The following is a 17,647-nucleotide window of genomic DNA, read 5'->3' as shown; positions in this document are numbered from 1 at the left end:
GACCGGGAATGGTCTTGGGTGGGAAGGGGTAATGACTACTGTTTCAGAAGGTGGGAGATGGATAAAGGATAAGGACTAGGCAGCTAGCAGAGACTACGTCCACATCGATTTACATGTCTGTGGCATTGATCAAACTCCCCTGTGTAGGGAGTTTACCTCCTCTCCACAAAGGATGACTGATAAAGTGATTATCAGAAAAACCTGCTGTGCTTACTGACTGTGTGTGTGTGTGTGTGTGTGTGTGTGTGTGAGGTCTACAAGGTGGAGGGAAAAGCTAAAAACACAGAAAGATGAAAGCAAGAGGGAGATGCATTTTATTTTTCTTCAGTTCAACAACTTTGGAATGGAATCATAAAAATATGTTTTTCGTTTGTGTTTGTGTTGCTCTCAGTGGGACCGGCTCAGTTGTGAGAGATAACGCAGCTACCTAGTGCGCTGTTAAATCCATCGCTCTGAGCCTGTCTTTGTAAATTTCGAAACTAATTTTGGATACGCAGGTTCTCCCGGAGATGCATATTAATGTCCCGGCGAAGTTAGCGATCATGCACAACAAGCAGAGTGTGGACTTTACTCATTGATGTCTTTCTACGAGGCCGTAACGAGACTGTTTGCCCTTGAAGCCGATGTCCTTCCCTCCTGGTTACAACGACTGACATGCAGCGATCTACACTCCTTTACCATTAACATGCACGTGTGAGCACAGACATAAACACATGTATGCGTGCACACCAGCTTGGCTGCCTCCTGTCCCTGGCAGAAAAACACTGATTCTGCTCTACTGGCTCACTGACCGACATATGGATGGATGGAGGTGGCTCGTGGCTTGCCATGATCGGTGGTGTGTGTGTACAGAGTGTGTGCATCATGCGGTAATGTGTCCACATGTCACAAGTATGAATGGATGACAAGCTGACTGGTCTTGTCTGCGAGCCAGTGGCCAAGCTGTGCCGTCTCCTCCCCCTTCTGCTCGGTTACAGTTGGACCCGCGGCCGCTTCTCTCCGGGCATTACCCCGTCTATAGCTCCTTCACCCCATATGTTGTCTTTCTTCCCGCTAAACATCTCTCCCTGCAATTCTAAAGTGAAATTTTAATATTGCATTTTATGTTTTCGGAACCAAGCAATGGTTTCATGAACAGATAAAGATTAGGGAAAAAGTAATGTTAATTATGTTCTGTATGACTTTCAGAAAAGGCAGTTTTAGTAAAAAAAAATTAAATAAATAAGAAAAAGACATCCATAACCTTGGACCTCAAGCTTTGATTAATGTAAGATGACCTCTGCTAGTCGGCTGCCATGTTTAGGAAGATTAGATGGCCAGCAGAGTAAGTGTGAATAAGTGTATTAGATTTTAAATTAAAAGCCTCTAAACTAAACTATTAAGATGTTGACCTCTGGGGCATGAAGCTTATGTTGCTGTAACCGTTTAACACATTCTTGTTAATCTAATGAATTGACCATAAATACAGTCATAAAAACATATTTCTGGCTTTTACTTAATGACATGTTGTCTTCAGAAATGCAGCAATTTAGTGTAAATACATTGATTGTTGTTTGTCGAGTGTTGTTTCGTCCACCACTTGTCCAAAGCCATGGCGGTGGAGCGGTGCCTTGTGCACATCGCTGCCACTTCGCCTCACCTGTTATCATTCCCGCTTTGTCTGCTGCGTGGCGTCGCTAAAAAGGTTCTGTCCCTGTGTTGTGTTAATTAACAACAAAAGAGGTTGCAAGACCCGAGGGGTGATCAAGCTGGCACCGCCGCCTGCCTCCCCACCACCTCCTCCACCTCCACCACCAGCACTACGATTTTACTCTCCTCCGTTGCAGAGAATTACATGGCTTCTGCTTCATCCCTCCTACATTCACTCATCCTCCCTCTGTTATCCGTCCGACGCTTCTTGCACGCACTATAGCCTCCGTGTTAGCATAGCCAACCCGTTTTTTTTTTTTTTAACTGACACACATGGCTGCCCTGTTGACTTTGATCCTCAGATCTCAGTATCAAGGGACCATTCACTCACTTGCCGGAGGGAGGTGACAGAAATGTCTGTGTTTTCCTTCTGCGTGCATGAGAGAGAAAGGCGAGAGGAAAGTAGTGCAAGGTGCAACGAGTGGAGAGTGAGAGATGACAGATCCTCTGATCCAATATTTTTCCTCCTCTGAGATTTTTTTCTCTCTGTGTGACACATGTGACATGAATCTAATCTCTCTTTGCGTCTTTGTTGTTGTCTGGCTGTGTCTAATCCTCTGTCCTCTATCATCAGACTGTTAGCCACAGTGATGAAACTATTGATGTTCCTGGTCATCTGTGCGCTCGCTCATTCGCTGATTCAGACGCGGGGCTGTAATTTAAAGAATCAATAGCGAGCTGATGGAACTATGCTAAATTTGCTTTCGTCCTTTGCATTTGGAGTGGCGCCAGTTACCTCTTTGTCCAGCCTTCCCGGTACCTTCTCTCTCTCACGTAAGCAGCTATTGTAATCGTAGTTAACACCTCTACAATAATCACCACCGCCGTTCCAACCTATTGATCCATTTAGCGTGGCAGGATATGACACTGATGGGGAACCCTGTGGGTCGAAGCGTTGCCAATCAGCATGTTCACTAACAAGCTCCTGCTCCGATGTCTTCTGCTAATGATGTCCACTCCGCAGCAATAACCGCCAACAATTTACACTCAACCTCTGGTTTTTTGATTATTTTTGTTGTTCTTTTTTTTTCCATTCAAGTTGTAAACCTGTTTAGTTATGGAGAAATTGACCAAATTGGCTTTCATTTGAGCTGCCAAACATGAGACGGAAAAAACCCCAAAAAACAAGGAAGATAAAAAGAGAAGGTGCGTGTTCATCTGACCACCTGTCCGTGTGCTCATGTGTCTCGGTGAACGGTGTCCAAGTGCCGGCTAATAAAGCCCTAATGAAGTGCCATGGAGATATGGCAACCGGGGAGAACTGTCCACACTCACAGATGTGAAACTTAATGAGAGAGTGTGCCGTGCACAGGAGCCGAGCCAAGACACAGGAAGGCCACCTGGCATTTTTACTATAGCATAAAGTTATGGAGGAGTTATCTGTGTGTGTTTGAGGCTTTGATAAGGAATTTGTCACCGTGTGCGGATGTGTGTGTTCATTTCTTATTGTGTTGGATTAGTTCTGCCGAAATCCATTCACCAGCCGAACACATGCTCCGACTCCCCTTACAGGTGAAAGCAAGTGAAGTGTTTTTTTTTTTTTTTAAAACAACTCATAATTGTGGGCGATTTAATGAAACTGTTGCCAGAAAGAGCAAGGGTTGCTTCACAGATTTACATTAGCGTGTTAATAAACAACTAATCTCGCAATAAGCGGGCTGTTGTATAGTTAAGTCTTCACATTAAGCCTCATTTCTCTTATTTCAATTAACTAAAAGGAGGTGCTTAGAGGAAGCTTACGGAGCCAGCTGCTGGCTCTGTAGCGATTCGACAGCTCATCTCTCCCTGAGTCCTGGTTAGCATTAGTCTCCTTGCAGGGAGCCCCGCTTTCAGCTTTGCAAGCCGGCCACCACGGGCTCATTCTTAACAGCACACCTTAGCCTCAGGTGAGAGAGTGGCATGGTGCACCGCTGCTGATAGCACTCATTAGTGTGTGGATTAGCCCTGATTAGCCTAGCTTTTTCTCCCACTGACACTCCGTGCCGGTGCTAATTATGCATTTACCCTTTTTCGACAAGCTGTGTGCCTAGTTTTACAATATCTGTAAGTATATTCTCCTGCGAGTTCATCCTTGACTCCGGGTTTAACTACGGTTGCACTGCATTGCATTTTTCTCCTCGGTGACTGAATGTGTGCTTTGTATGCAGATTTCATCGTATGCATTTGAGATATGTTGCTTTTGTCAGAAGGCGATTGTGAAAAGTGTGTCAGGATAGACTACAATGCCTGCCTGAGCAGACAGAGACCACTAACAGAAGCTGTTCTGGAATGAAAACAATGTGAGCGTATGAATAATTAAAGGGGGAGGCACCTGATTTTATGCCCAGTGAAGCGAACAGCTTTGGGAGAATTTAACCAAAAACATAGTTAGGTGGCAGATCAGAGTTTTGACTTGATTCCGCATGAGCGTTCATAAAGCTGAGCCACGCTGAGTGTGACATTAAAACAACGTGACGGCTGTCACAGACAAGTGACATAGTGAAATTGACTTTGATGAGATTGAGATGAGGCAGAGGAGCCTTTAACTCACTGTTTTTTCATCTTGATCCCTGTCAGTCAAAGTTAGACGCTGAGGATGGAGGGGAAGGACGGACGAGGAACGTGGAGGAAAGGGGCTGAGCAGATAACTGCAAGGGGAGCAGGATGGGAGCGCAGGGTGCCGCAGATTAGCCGTGGCTTCTGTCGAACTGCGCTCCATGCTGATTTTCAGTGGCAGCTGTACATGCTGACAACAACCTCTGGAGATGCTGACACAAATCCAAACTGATCAGCTCAATTTTGGTGAAATTTAGCTCCTACTGCTCTCAAAGTACACTGTTCATATCTCTCAGCAGCTCAGTAAGCAAAAAAAAAAGCAAACTTGTGTGGACTCAGCCATCTGCTTGTTCTGGACAGCGTTGTGTATATATGTACATTCAATATCTCAGACAGACTGCAGGAAGGAAAAAAATAAAACTCCAGCGGGACACGCTGATGTACCTGAGTGGACATTCTGACCCCGTTTCACCTTCGGGCTGTACTCTAAGTGGACAGAAATGTTCAAATGCGGCACGTCTGAGTCGGACACGTCGTTCTCCTTCATGTTTTTTATCTAAACAAGCTGATTTATGTTCACCTCGAGGAAAGCGCTGGATTGTGAAATGTGATTGCAAAGTATTCAGCAAAGGCTTGTTTTGAGAGAGTGTGTGTAAGATAAGACACACGCCACCTGTTTTCCTTCAGTTTTTGAAGCAAACCGTATTTTTCAGCCGAGATAGCAGCGCCTACCGGCCCGGATGCCAACCGGAGTGTGGTCAAAGCTTATCTCTGTCCTTTCTGCCAGTAGAAAGTGCCCATCAGCTCCTTTCTTTGGTTTACTTATTCCTCTTAAGCCCTTGTGCTGGTTTGTGTGAAGTGTTATTACAGGCCGGTGTCTCTCTAAAGGTCACCTTCACAGGTAACCTCAGAAAAGCGATTGGTGAGACCTCATCACAGGCTGTTCCTGGGCTGCTTTATCAGTCTCCTCGGTACTTTATTGTGGCTCCAGTTAGAGGAAGGTTGCAGTTCAAGAGGGTAGATTATGATTATTGGTTGTAGAGTGGTTTTTTAGGAATTTAACTGTGTTGATGTTGCAGTAATCAAAACTCTTTTTTTCTCTCTCTCTGTTCCCTTCCTCCTTCTATCTCTGTCTCTTACAGGTGGAGCGAGAAATAGCTATTCTGAAGCTCATAGAACACCCGCATGTTTTAAAGCTACATGACGTCTACGAAAATAAAAAATACTTGTAAGTATCAACAATTGATTATCATCCATCCATCCATCCATTATCTATACACCGCTTAATCCTCAATAGGGTCGCGGGGGGGCTGGAGTCTATCCCAGCCGACTTAGGGCGAAGGCAGGAGACACCCTGGACAGGTCGCCAGTCTATCTACACTTAGAGACAGACAACCAAGCACACTCACATTCACACCTACGGACAATTTAGAATCACCAATTAACCTCAACATGTTTTTGGACTGTGTGGGAGGAAGCCGGAGAAGCCGGAGAGAACCCACACTGCACGGGGAGAACATGGAGACTCCACGCAGAAAGATCCCAGTGCCCCCACCGGGACGCGAACCGGCAACCTTCTTGCTGTGAGGCAACAGTGCTACCAACTGCGCCACCCTGATTATCATCTACATTTGATTTATGTTAAATATGCTAAATCCTAAGTGTGCCCCATAAATGAAATGATTGCAAGTTTGTGTTAAAACTTTTGTGCCTCACAGATGTCATTAGTGCCATCTTGGACAATCTTTAAAATGCCACAGATCATTTTGCTGGCCGACAGTTGCGATCAGTGTATTATGATTGCGGGGCAGTAGCCTCGGAGGGGTGGATGCTCCATTAGTATTGGCATGAAGCATTTAATTTGGTCGCGCATGCAAGGGGACTGCTAATAGGGAGAGGAAGCCTCCGTAATGTAAACACCATGACACGCTTATCAGAGGCAACACCGCTGCATTAAGAAACATTAGCCACGGAGGGTCCACCACCACCGCAGCAGCAGCAGCAGCAGCTGCACGTACGCAGACACACATAAATCTATTAGCTAACTTTAACAGTGGTGAGTGACAATCCCATCAGTCATTCAAAGTAGACCTCTTGATCCACAGAGGACTGTTTGTCAACCGAATTCAATTAGTTGTCATCTTGAGCTTACAGGCCAAATGGGATTGGGCATGCAGCGCTGTACATGTCATCCTTTAAGATGATACGAATAGCAGAATATTATGATTCATCCTATAATTGGATTATTAAAATCACATTTTGTGCCCATTGCTTCATCACTTCTGACAGACGGTCACTAATAGCGTCACAGAAGACAAATTGCTTTACATTTGCATCACGAGTGACTTGAATACACTCTGCGCTTCACTCCGGTGATGTAATTTTGGTCTTAATATGGTTCAGATTCTTACTTGGATATCTCCACTTGAACGCCAATAATTGATAGACATACAGCATGTTTGGAGCTGGCCGTCCCAGAGCTTTAAAGATTTATTATTCTGCTGGCACAGATCCTACCACTGGCTGCTTAAACTGGTGTGATGTGTGTGTACAAGAGGTGAAAGAGAAGTGAAAGGAGTTTGATACATTGCCCACCGATATTTTATTTATGCATCTATCATTGCTACGAATTAATGAACGCTCACATCAATCGCTCGATAGTCTGTGACTATAATGCATATGGCTGCACTTGATTTGCAACAGCATTCCTGCTCTGTGTTGTATTTCACTTTCTTTTTTTTTTTTTTTCTGCCGCCGTGTTCAAAAGGTAACAAAATGATGAATGGCAGCAGGCAGGTTCTTTTAAATGCACATTCTTATGTTTCAATAGCTGCCATCGGGACGCAATCAGGCAAAAATCTTTTCCAAATCCTGCAGGCAGTGCATCCAGAAGATTTATTTATCTAAATGAAATCTCCACTATGAAGCCTTACATCACCTTATGAATGTACGACCTGGATATATAGGAATTAAAAGTAGTAAATCTGTGATTTAGTGTTGTACTTACATGAACTTTGGGTGCTTGTTAGAGTTTAAAAAGAATATTTAACCTGTGCAGCACAGGCAGACGGATCCTGATGTAAGTACGGGTCAGGCAAGTTTCCAGCTTGATTGCGTCTTTTCAATAGACCCACTTTCCATCAAAAATATAACCCCGGTGACATGATGAGGGGTGTTTTTGCAGCTTGTAGAAAGCTCCCTTACATAGCCACAAAAGATGCACAACAGTTTTAATCTGACAGGTTATATTTTAAGTCAGAGGTTGCATACTGAGGTTAGAGTCACTAAAACAAATTTCAAATCACTCCACAGTTTGCAAACTATACTTGTGGCAACATCCAAGTCGACTGTGCCTTTCACCAACTTCCATAAAATTATGTTGAGGTTTATTTATTGCTCCTGGTCGACTAAATGACACGATTTGAGTTAACTTAAAGTGTACCTGTGGATGTATTTCAAGGCCTACATAAAAGCCTCTTTGCTTGACATAATGGGACGGTCAACCTGCCAAGCGCTCAGGAAAACACGTGGACCCTCTCACGTCTGGTTTATCGTCACAAGCAATTTCCAAATACCGGAAAGTACGACGTTTATCTGCACTTTGGTTCTGCGCAGCCATCATACCGCTCAGGAAGGAGACATGTTCTGTCTCCTAGAAACAAGCACGCTTTAATGTGAAAAGTGGAATCAATCCCAAAACAACGGCAAACGACCTTGTGAAGATGCGATCGGAAGCAGTGTTCACAGTGCAATGAGTATATATCAACAAAGCCTGAAGTGCTGCTCAGTTAAAAGAGGCCATCATAGAAAAAGGCACAAGGCCACAGTTTCTAATGCACGTGAATGCAAAGATCTTACCTTTCGGAGAAATGTCCTCTAGTCTGATTAAATACACATTTTGCTCTGTGGCTGCAGCGAGTGTTGCTATATTGGGAGAAATAAGGCTGAGGCTTATAAACCAAGGAGCACCATCTTAAGAGTGAAGCACGGCGGTGGCAGCATCATGTCGCAGGAATGCTTTGCTGCTAGAAAGACGGTTGCATAAAATAGATGGTGTTATGAGCAACGAAAAGTATGGGTCTACACAGGACGTTGAAGCGTGGTTGCAAATGGGTTTTCCAAATGGACAGTGACTCCAAGGATACTTTTAAAGTTGTGGTGAAAAGGAGTAAGTAAATGAAATGTGGTCATCTTAAATCCCTGACCTTGATCTAATTAAAATATGGTGGATAGAACTGGCCTTCGCCCTAAGTTGGCTGGGATAGGCTCCAGCCCCCCCGCGACCCTAATGAGGATTAAGTGATGTATAGATGATGGATGGATGGATGGATGGATGGATGGATGGATAGAACTGAAAAACATGTAGAGCTGGAAGACCTACAAACCTGGCTGAGTTACACCACTTCTGTCAGGAGGAATGGGCCAGAATTCCCCTTATAGGGAGAAGCTTGTTGAAAGGCTAAAATGAATTTGAAAGGCGCAAAAGGTTTTAGTTAAGTAAAACAATTCGAAGGCAATTTCTCCAAATAGTGACAAAGTGTGTGTAAACCTGTGACCCACTGAGAAACCTACTGAAAGAAATAAAAACTTAAAATTAAAACTGAAGCAGTGATTCTAACTGAAATGATGTCAGGAAATTAAAAAACTGAATTTGCATATATTGGGCTAAGGTGTATGTAATCTTCAGACTTCAACCGTATACTAATGACAAATCCAGTGATTTTGACGTGAGTAAAATCAGTAGGGTGCCCTGCTAATACTTGGATGAACTGCATTGAAATCACAGTCTTGTGCTCACTTGCGTGCAACTCAAGCGTTCATGACTTGTGTTTGGACCAGTTGCTAAATGTGCCATAGCACAGCTGAGTTTGCTTGAAGGACTGAAGGTTGTTAAGTGAGCACATGCTCTGTGGCCAGAGTGTGGGGTGGTGGGGGGAGTATTTTACTGCCTGTCTGGATTTCAATTTGTACCAGTTAAGATGAAGGAGCAGGGGCAGGGCACTGTTGGCTTTCAACGTACAGATGTAGCTTTAGGCTTGGGTCAGCAGAGATTCATCTCCTCCCTTTCCCCCCCTCGCAGCCCCAGAGCACGGCCATGCAGTCAGGATGACAGACTGCCGCTGCAGAAACCTCACACTCACAGTAATGTAATTCCAAGGATGATGTTTGGATTCATTAAACAGCTACTGCTTCATTTACGAGACACGAGGACTGTATATGTACAGCAAAGGATGTTTTCAGTCTCCGAGCTCTTTACCTCCTCGTCTGACTCTGAAGCAAAGACAGAAGCTTTACGGCATCTGCAGAATTCACAAGCTCCAAATCCTTTATATCTAAGAGAGTTTCACACAACTTTACCATTTTTTTTTGTAAGTAATGCATCTATATCATCCCTTTGGTGCCTCTCATGGGAAATCAGATTGTCAGTACTACAGAACCCGTCACATATATTTGTAATCCACCGTTGGCATGCTTCACTCTCAGATTGTGGGAAAAGCTTGCAGATGACAAAAAAGAAAAAACAGTCAACATGAATATGGCTTTTGGAAGATCAGATCATTGATCCCGGGTGTTTGTCTGTGTATAATGGGTTTGAGGGAAGCACATTTCCCACATCGCTGACAGCTCTGACAGACCTCAGAGGTCTAAGGTTTTCCTTTTCTTCAGGGCTCCATCAGACGAGCACAGAGGAGAGCAGCACTATTTGTTTCTTTTCCTACAAGTGAAATATTTAGTTTCTGAGCTTGTGCATGACTTCTTTTTCTCCTTTGCTCCTTGTGTCTTTGACCGATTTCCCCCTTTCTTCCTCTCTCATTTCTCAGGTACCTTGTGCTAGAACATGTGTCTGGTGGTGAACTGTTTGACTACTTGGTGAAGAAAGGCAGGTTAACGCCTAAAGAGGCCCGGAAATTCTTCAGACAGATCATGTCTGCCCTGGACTTCTGCCACAGTCATTCCATATGGTAAGTGACATATTCGTCATGCAGGCTCGAGCTGTTGCTGCTACTGTGGATGTAGCGAAGGGTTGGAGTGGACCAATAAAGACATTTAGTGACGCAATCCTCCTTCATTGATGATATTCATTTAGATGCTGTTCATTGTCTTTTGATGTTCAGATGTACAAGAACAGTCGTGACTCGATAATCCGACACTAAATGTAAAACCTTCTTTTATGTCGGATAGCAAGGCTGTCAGATTGTCAAGACGGAGGTCCAGATACAAGGAGGGCTTGATGCTGGAAGGCTCACTGGTTGTTAATATTTATTGTTTATAGTTGTTATATTAACTAGTGTATTGTTAGAACAATGCGCATCGCTGGATTTCACGCCTAATTGATCGGTGCGATTGTGCGTTCTGGCCACTTCGGAGCGCTCCGACGGGGTGGAAGTGTCCAGAACACACAGGCAGTACTTGGCTGCTGATGCTAGTTTAGTTAGTGCTCACAGTTCTGTTTCCATCATCGGCGGTGGTGGGGGAGTGGCAGATGCGCTCCATCGTTACCATCCATGATTACTTCCGTAAACATTGAGCATGCTCACTGCGTGTGACGTCGTCGTGTCCTCTTCTGCGACACTTTTGGGTCGTATGAAGTTCACACAGCAGATCACATACAAGTCGCATTGAACTGGAAACGTGAACGAACTTGCAAAAAAATCGGATTTCACTAAAAAATCCAAATTGAGCATCAAGTCCTGCAGTGTGAACGTAGCCAATCTGTGGGATTGTTCAGTCAGATAATACGCTGTTATCCTGATTGGTGACATAAAATGTCATGTCGGAGTCAGAATCCAAGGCTGTCGGTATGTTAAGGCTGTTTTTTTGGATTCCATTCGTGTTTCCTAAAAACCTGTCGGATAGCAAGGTTTGGGATTGTTAAGGGTCGGATTATCGAGTCAAGACTGTATAGTTGTGCCAAAAATCAATCTATACAATCCCAAACCAAATATGCTTAAGTGTAGGAAAACTGTAAAGCTTATTAGTAATTTGGTGTTTTTTATTAACATGCATAATATAAGGCGTTTAGGAGTTAGACTGCAGTGCACACAAGTTCTGCTGCACAGTTCCTACTTCACACTGAAACAACAACACATGCAGTTTTAGGCAACAGCGAAAGCCGAAGACTTAATTTTGAGATAATGCGTGTTGAAACCATAAAAGCCACGTTCATTACCTGTAATGCATTCAAATGTCACTTGCATTTTAAAATATAAAACAACCCGAAAAGCAACCATACCCAGGAGGTGTAACAAAGTCAATTTGGCTGTCATACAACGTTGAACAAATAATGAGTTCCCCAGTAATGAATTCTGAAAAGATTACAGATTCTTCCTGATGTTAATCTGCAATATAAACTTCAGGCAGTTTATTCAGATCTTTGTAGTGCTGTTTAGTTTTCAAACCACTGATTTAATGTGGAGATTACGGAACTGAGAAAACTTGATATTGCTTGTTTCGTCAAGTGTTTATGAGGATCGCTGACACAAATAGGCGAACACAAAGACGCCTATCTCACCTTAAAGCGTACGGGATTCTGTACGCGGTGTTTTCTCTATTTCTCATGAAGAACGAAGAGGTTGTTTTTCATTAAGACAACCAATAGCGGTTAATAGTTAAGACCTAATGCGCGATAAGCCGATAAATCTTTGTAGAGGTTTACCTCGAGGGTTATTCGTCGTCAGCATCTTTTTCAGGCGTCGGTTTACAGCTGAGAAGAAGGAAGATTTTTGTTCCAATATTTTCTCAGCTATGTTCCAGTGTGACACATTGTGTTTGGCTCCGGGGGATAATTTAACTGTTTACCAGCTCATAGACGAGGAGGCAATCATATATATACTTCAGGAGTCAAACATGTCAGCAGGGACTGACTAGAGTGCTCATTTTTCCCTCCGTGTGTGTGTGTGTGTGTGTGTGTTTGTGTTTCTATTGTGTGAATAGTGTATAATGTGTAGTGTTTCTGATGATAAAATAGAGCTTGAGTTTTTGTGCTGCATTTTATCCTCATGTTCTTATAAAGCATAACTCAGGCACCACGGAGCCGAATACCTTCATGTGTTTGTTTTTACGTTGGTCATAAGTAAATCCTGTAAATCTCCGGCGACTTTGCAGAAACAGCAGCAGCAGCAAATTGAAAGATGAGACACACAGATGAAATACGTACCTGCATCTGGCTAATATATTTTTTAAAGTTATTGTTTAACATAAACGAACAAAAGATATTCAGTTTATTGTAGTAAGTAATAGAAAAAAAACTGTATATTCACAGTTGAAAAAAGTCAGTTGTCAACATAGCTGCTGATTATTCATCCATTCATCATCTATGCATCGCTTAATCCTCACAAGGGTCATGGGGGGCTGGAGTCTGTCCCAGCTGACTCAGGGTGAAGGCAGGTTCACCTGGACAGGTAACCAGTCTATCACAGGGCTACACTTAGAGACAGACAACCAAGCACACTCACATTCACACCTACGGACAATTTAGAATCACCAATTAACCTCAGCATGGTTTTGGACTGTGGGAGGAAGCTGGAGAACCCGGAGAGAACCCACGCTGCACGGGGAGAACATGGAGACTCCATGCAGAAAGATCCCGGGTGTCCTCACCGGGATGTGAACCGGCTGCGAGGCAACGGTGCTAACCACTGAGCCACCAGTTAATGGATTCGTTTAACCTCTGAAACTAAACCATGTACCTCAGGACATTAAGAATTCACCGGTTTGATCAATCCTGCAGTACAGTAGGTGTTCAGGACAAAGTTGTTTATTCTATCGGTTCTGTTTGTTGTAGATATTTTTGAAGCAAGTTTAAAGTCTTTCAGTCACAAGACTTTTAGTTCTGTTTGTATGTTTGTAACCAAATTAACCTGGCAGTTCATATTGTAGTCTAACATTACAAAATAACAATATGATAATAAAGAAAAGGAAATAAACGCTGGGTTAGGAAACCTGCAGCGACATCCAGATCATTCTGCTGCTTTACTCGCATTATGCACTAACAATTAAAACACCTTCATTATCTCGCACGTTGTGGTTTTGTTTCCTCGCTGATCACAGCAATATTCACGTTCAGGGGCTTAAACATTAGGAGATCATCATAAAACCGGAACACAGCCATGGTCAGGCCGTGGCCATTGACTTTTGTCATTGGCATTAAAGCTGCTGGCCAGCCAGTCAGCTCATGATGATAATGTGTGTAATCCCGCCGTAACTTTTGTGCCAAGGCTATATGGCTAAAAGGGCTGGAGAGAGAGAGGCAGCCAGAGAGAGATTTTTCTACTCCGCCAGACGCAGTCTAGTATACTTGAGAGTTTGCTGAATAACTGCTGCTGATGATGACGGAAAATCGAAAGCCAGTGAGTAACAGTCATCGTGTAATATTCCCTATAACCTGCCGCTGAGTAGTAAATGCCTGGAACGTAGATTAGCATAATGTTGCACAGTTAATTAAAAGGGAAGAATTAAACTGATTTGTCATGGAATTATACAATTGAGTTTCCGTGATTAGATATGCTTTGTATTCATGTATCGCGTAGTTTATAGAAGAGGCAATTTCATTTCGACTGTTTCTATGAAATATTAAAGCCACTGCCGGAGCTGTTACACTCAAGCTCCTCCATCCTCGTGTCAGAATTACTTTACACTTTGCTAATTATCTTTGGCGGATGCACTTGAGTTCGTTTTATTGTTTGAACCCTCAAACAGGTAGTCGCTGGAAAACACCAGACGATTCTTGTACCGCTGGAAATAGAACAAAACTGTCCCACCTAAAGGAGAAGTGTTTTATCAGTCTCTGTAAATAATGCCTGATAATGACTGTGAGAAGAACAGATTAGGCCAATTAGGAGAAGGCATCTGGGACTGACATTAAGTGCATGCACATACATAGATTATCAAAGCTCTCTTGTAGTGAGATTCAGATTTATCTCTCCCTTCCTGTTTTACTTTGGCGCTCCGTCTCAGCACCTCAAATCCCCTCGCTAACACTCCTAGAAAATGATGCCTTGTAAATTTATCATGAGGAGGATTATTTGGGAGTGTTGCTGCTCCCGCTTCGCCCTCCTCCCAACCTCAATTAGGGGCAAACAGACAGACAGACGCAACCCTTCTCACCTCCCTTCCATTCCCACTAATGAGATCCCAGCATCCCCTCAATAAAGAAGCGTTTCTGCAATCATTCCTTCCATTTCTACTTGTCTGCACAGGGGACCTACACAGGCCATTAGAAGTGCTCCTTTTTCTCTGTGAGTCACCGTGCAGAGTGGTGGTGGTGGTGGTGGTGGTGGTGGTAGGGGGGTAAACACATGCTCCCCAACCTTCCTCTCTCTCTCTCTGCACACCTCCCGTTTTTCGCTGCTTCTCATTTGCCTCGTGCTTCCGTCCTCCGCCCACGTCCTATCCCCAAATATCTCTCTTGAGCCAGATGGATGTGAGTCTGGGTATGAATGAAAGAACGTAGAGGGAAAAAGGGCTGTTTATGACTCAGTGTTTCGTCTGCCTGATTCAGATTGCTCTCTGATTCAGACAGAATTTTGTTTTTCATGTGGTGAGAGAGAGAGAGAGAGAGAGAGACGGGGACAAAGTGAAGCACATGAGGATAGCTGACGAAGGAGCCGAAGATAGGTGCAGGTGGAGGTATAAACAGGGATCTTCATTAAAGGAAATATGTAATAAATGCTGAGGCAGTGAGAGAGAGAGAGTCATTGTATGTTAACATAGAACCAGCGTCTGCATTTCCCCCTCACTAAGGCACAGCTTGTGTTTTGTATTTGAAGTGATGCGAGATCTGCAAACCTGTGACTCATATGGAGAGACGGGCCGACTGACAGGCTGGTTGAAGCCGAGATGAGAGCACAACCCACATATAATGATATGATATTTCACTGATCTTGCTGAAATTTGTCTTCCCGGGGATGTCAGAGGTCAGGGCCGGATACCGAGCAGCCTTCCTAGAGCTAATACGAATTCGGCTTGTTGCTCAAGGTCACAACAACATCGCGGATGCTTTAAAGGTGTAGGCATAATATTGCAGAATATTCATTTCTGTGTTGACCTGAAGAATCCAAATAACAGCATCTTGTCAGTCCTGACATTCAACAGAACACACAGTTTAAACACGCTCCTGTAACGTGGCAGTCAGCCATAACTGCAGACACCCACCAGAGATGCAGATTGCTTGACAGGAGCAAAGTGTATTTGCCTTTAACATTTGAGATGCTGCTTCGGAGCTTTTCCCCTAAAACGAAACGATATTATCTCATTTAAAGAGGAGAATAAGACTGGATTGCATAAATGACATTTATAAGTTTTTCTGCTTCACTTTAGCATATAAATCACAGTAAGCTCTGATTTGTTATAACCACAGTGTTTCTATTGTTATGTGAGCATTGAATATACTCAACCAGAGGTCAAGTGAGTGCACCACATTTGACACTCAAGTTTTTTTTATCTCTACAAGTAGAGACACAAAAATGTAGTTTAGAACTTCAATATTTAAAAAGAGAATGATGCAACGGTGGAACAACAAACCCTCTCCACACAAGAGCTTTTATTTAATGTGAGTAATAAACACATAGGATGAAAAGGGGGGGAAAAAAAGAATAAACTAAATATGTGTAATATTACCGATGATATAAAAGATGAAGGAAAAGGGAAGCAGTAGAAGTTTTAATCTTCCACTTCAGGACAAATTGTTTTAATGCAATCTCAGACACATAAGCAATTTTTATTTTTGCAGCAACTACTTCAAATGACTGGCGGCAGAGATCACTTGAGGGTGATCTCAGACACATCTGAGAGGGTTTTAAATGCACAGACTAATCGTACATTTGGTGACTAATTTAAACCTGGACCACACAAGCCCTGCAGCGACTGGATCCAGCGGCTCTGGAAGCATTTCGCTCTAAGTCCACTTCACCCTTGGACGGAAGGGTCACCGCAAATCAGTACAAAGTCGTCCTGAGTGGTCACCTTTAGCCTATGATAAAATGTTTCTGTCCTGATGGTAGTGGCCCCCTACCAAGACGACAATGCCCCCCTTCGTAGGGCGAGATGGGTCGCTGAGTGGTCCGAGTTTAGAAATGATGCGAGTCTGTGACCCTCACAGTCCGAGTGGAACCCAGCGGAACACCTGTGGGAGATCAAAAGACTAAATTAGGAGTAGCTTTTGGAAAAATGGTGTTCTATCACTGCAAGAGACACATTTAAGCTGCACATGGTGGCCCAACACCTCGCTCCGAGATGTGTTTTATTCCCTTTAATTTGCACTTGCATCTCCTTACAAATTTGAAAACAAGTCCAAAGTGTTTTCTGTTTGGTTTTTGCGCCGAACACACATTGGGTAGGCTAGCATCTATGAAGTAGAGTGAAGACGAGGGAGAACTTTAAGCTGTTGGAGTCCACATCAGTGTCCTATGCATCCTCATTCAGTAGCTTTGCACGACTGCTCACTTTACATTGTTATACGTTGTACATGCAGAGAGCTGCTTCACGGCATGAAAACCCTTAAAAACCATCCACAGAAAGAGAATTTCACGCTGAGCACAACACATCCTGCCCTTTTCCTCACCCCTGTTTTTATTGTTTCGGCTTTGGTCTTTCCCCCCCTGTAACCTAATTAACAACCTTACGTGCGTGTTTAATACAAAGTGACTGTGCGTGGGTGAGAGATGAAGAGTCACGAAAAGGTGACTCGAACCATCCCAGAGAGGAGCCTGTTCCCTCTGATTCATAGTTTCGTCTTACGTGCTCATGCACACATTCGGTCTCACATCCTCCCGTCTCTGTTCCTGCGATGTGCACATTTTTTGCTGCCACCTACACGTGCACAAACACCGGGTCCAGAAGTCACATTAAGCCCACGTAGGGGCATCATCACGCACATCATCCATATCCACCTTTCTCAATCACTTTGTCTCTCCCACACTGTCATTAGTGGCTTTATTCCTCTCTTCCAGGGGGGGCTTAGAGAGTTTGCATGCATCACTGGAGACGTACATGAAGCATGTCACTCAAGCTCCGCTGCAGGGATTAAAAATAGTGGCAGCTATGTGTGACTAAATGAGGAGACTATATCATTTCTCAATTTAATTCCCAAAATTATGAATTTCCATCACGATTTATGCAGCGCCTGTCTTTGCGCTGTTTGAAGCCTGAATGGCTCTCTTTATTACATTATCTTGTTGCCCTCTCTTCTTCTGAAATACTTTAATGGCACCGAACTAGAGACTCAGCACCATTAAGTCCTATTATTAACATAATGGTAGTCGATGAAAATGCTCATTAATTTTCTCTTTCTCCTCCGATCTACTGTAAATCCTTTTACGATGTGTGTCGCATGTAGATGGAATTCTGGCTTGTTTGTCATCTTTTTCATCTGTTGTCACTGGGGGATGCAAATTTTAGATTAATTTCTAAACCAATAATCAGT

The 17,647-nt window shown here is 43.5% G+C and overlaps 1 protein-coding gene across 3 annotated transcripts in view; it reads left to right on the top strand.

Annotated features, from left to right (window-relative positions):
• The window catches only part of brsk2b (BR serine/threonine kinase 2b), a 182,750-nt gene that overhangs the window by 119,346 nt on the left and 45,757 nt on the right, over window positions 1-17,647 (top strand). For all 3 annotated transcript variants that reach the window (XM_008281743.1, XM_008281742.1, XM_008281741.1), the window contains exons 3-4: window positions 5,367-5,452; window positions 10,047-10,187. In XM_008281743.1, the coding sequence (XP_008279965.1) occupies window positions 5,367-5,452; window positions 10,047-10,187 (227 nt within the window). The remainder of the gene's footprint in view (window positions 1-5,366; window positions 5,453-10,046; window positions 10,188-17,647) is intronic.

Source organism: Stegastes partitus, unplaced genomic scaffold (genome assembly GCF_000690725.1).
Source record: "Stegastes partitus isolate 25-593 unplaced genomic scaffold, Stegastes_partitus-1.0.2 Scaffold243, whole genome shotgun sequence".
Taxonomy (NCBI): Eukaryota; Metazoa; Chordata; class Actinopteri; family Pomacentridae; genus Stegastes; species Stegastes partitus.
This window is presented reverse-complemented; position numbering and strand designations above follow the sequence as displayed.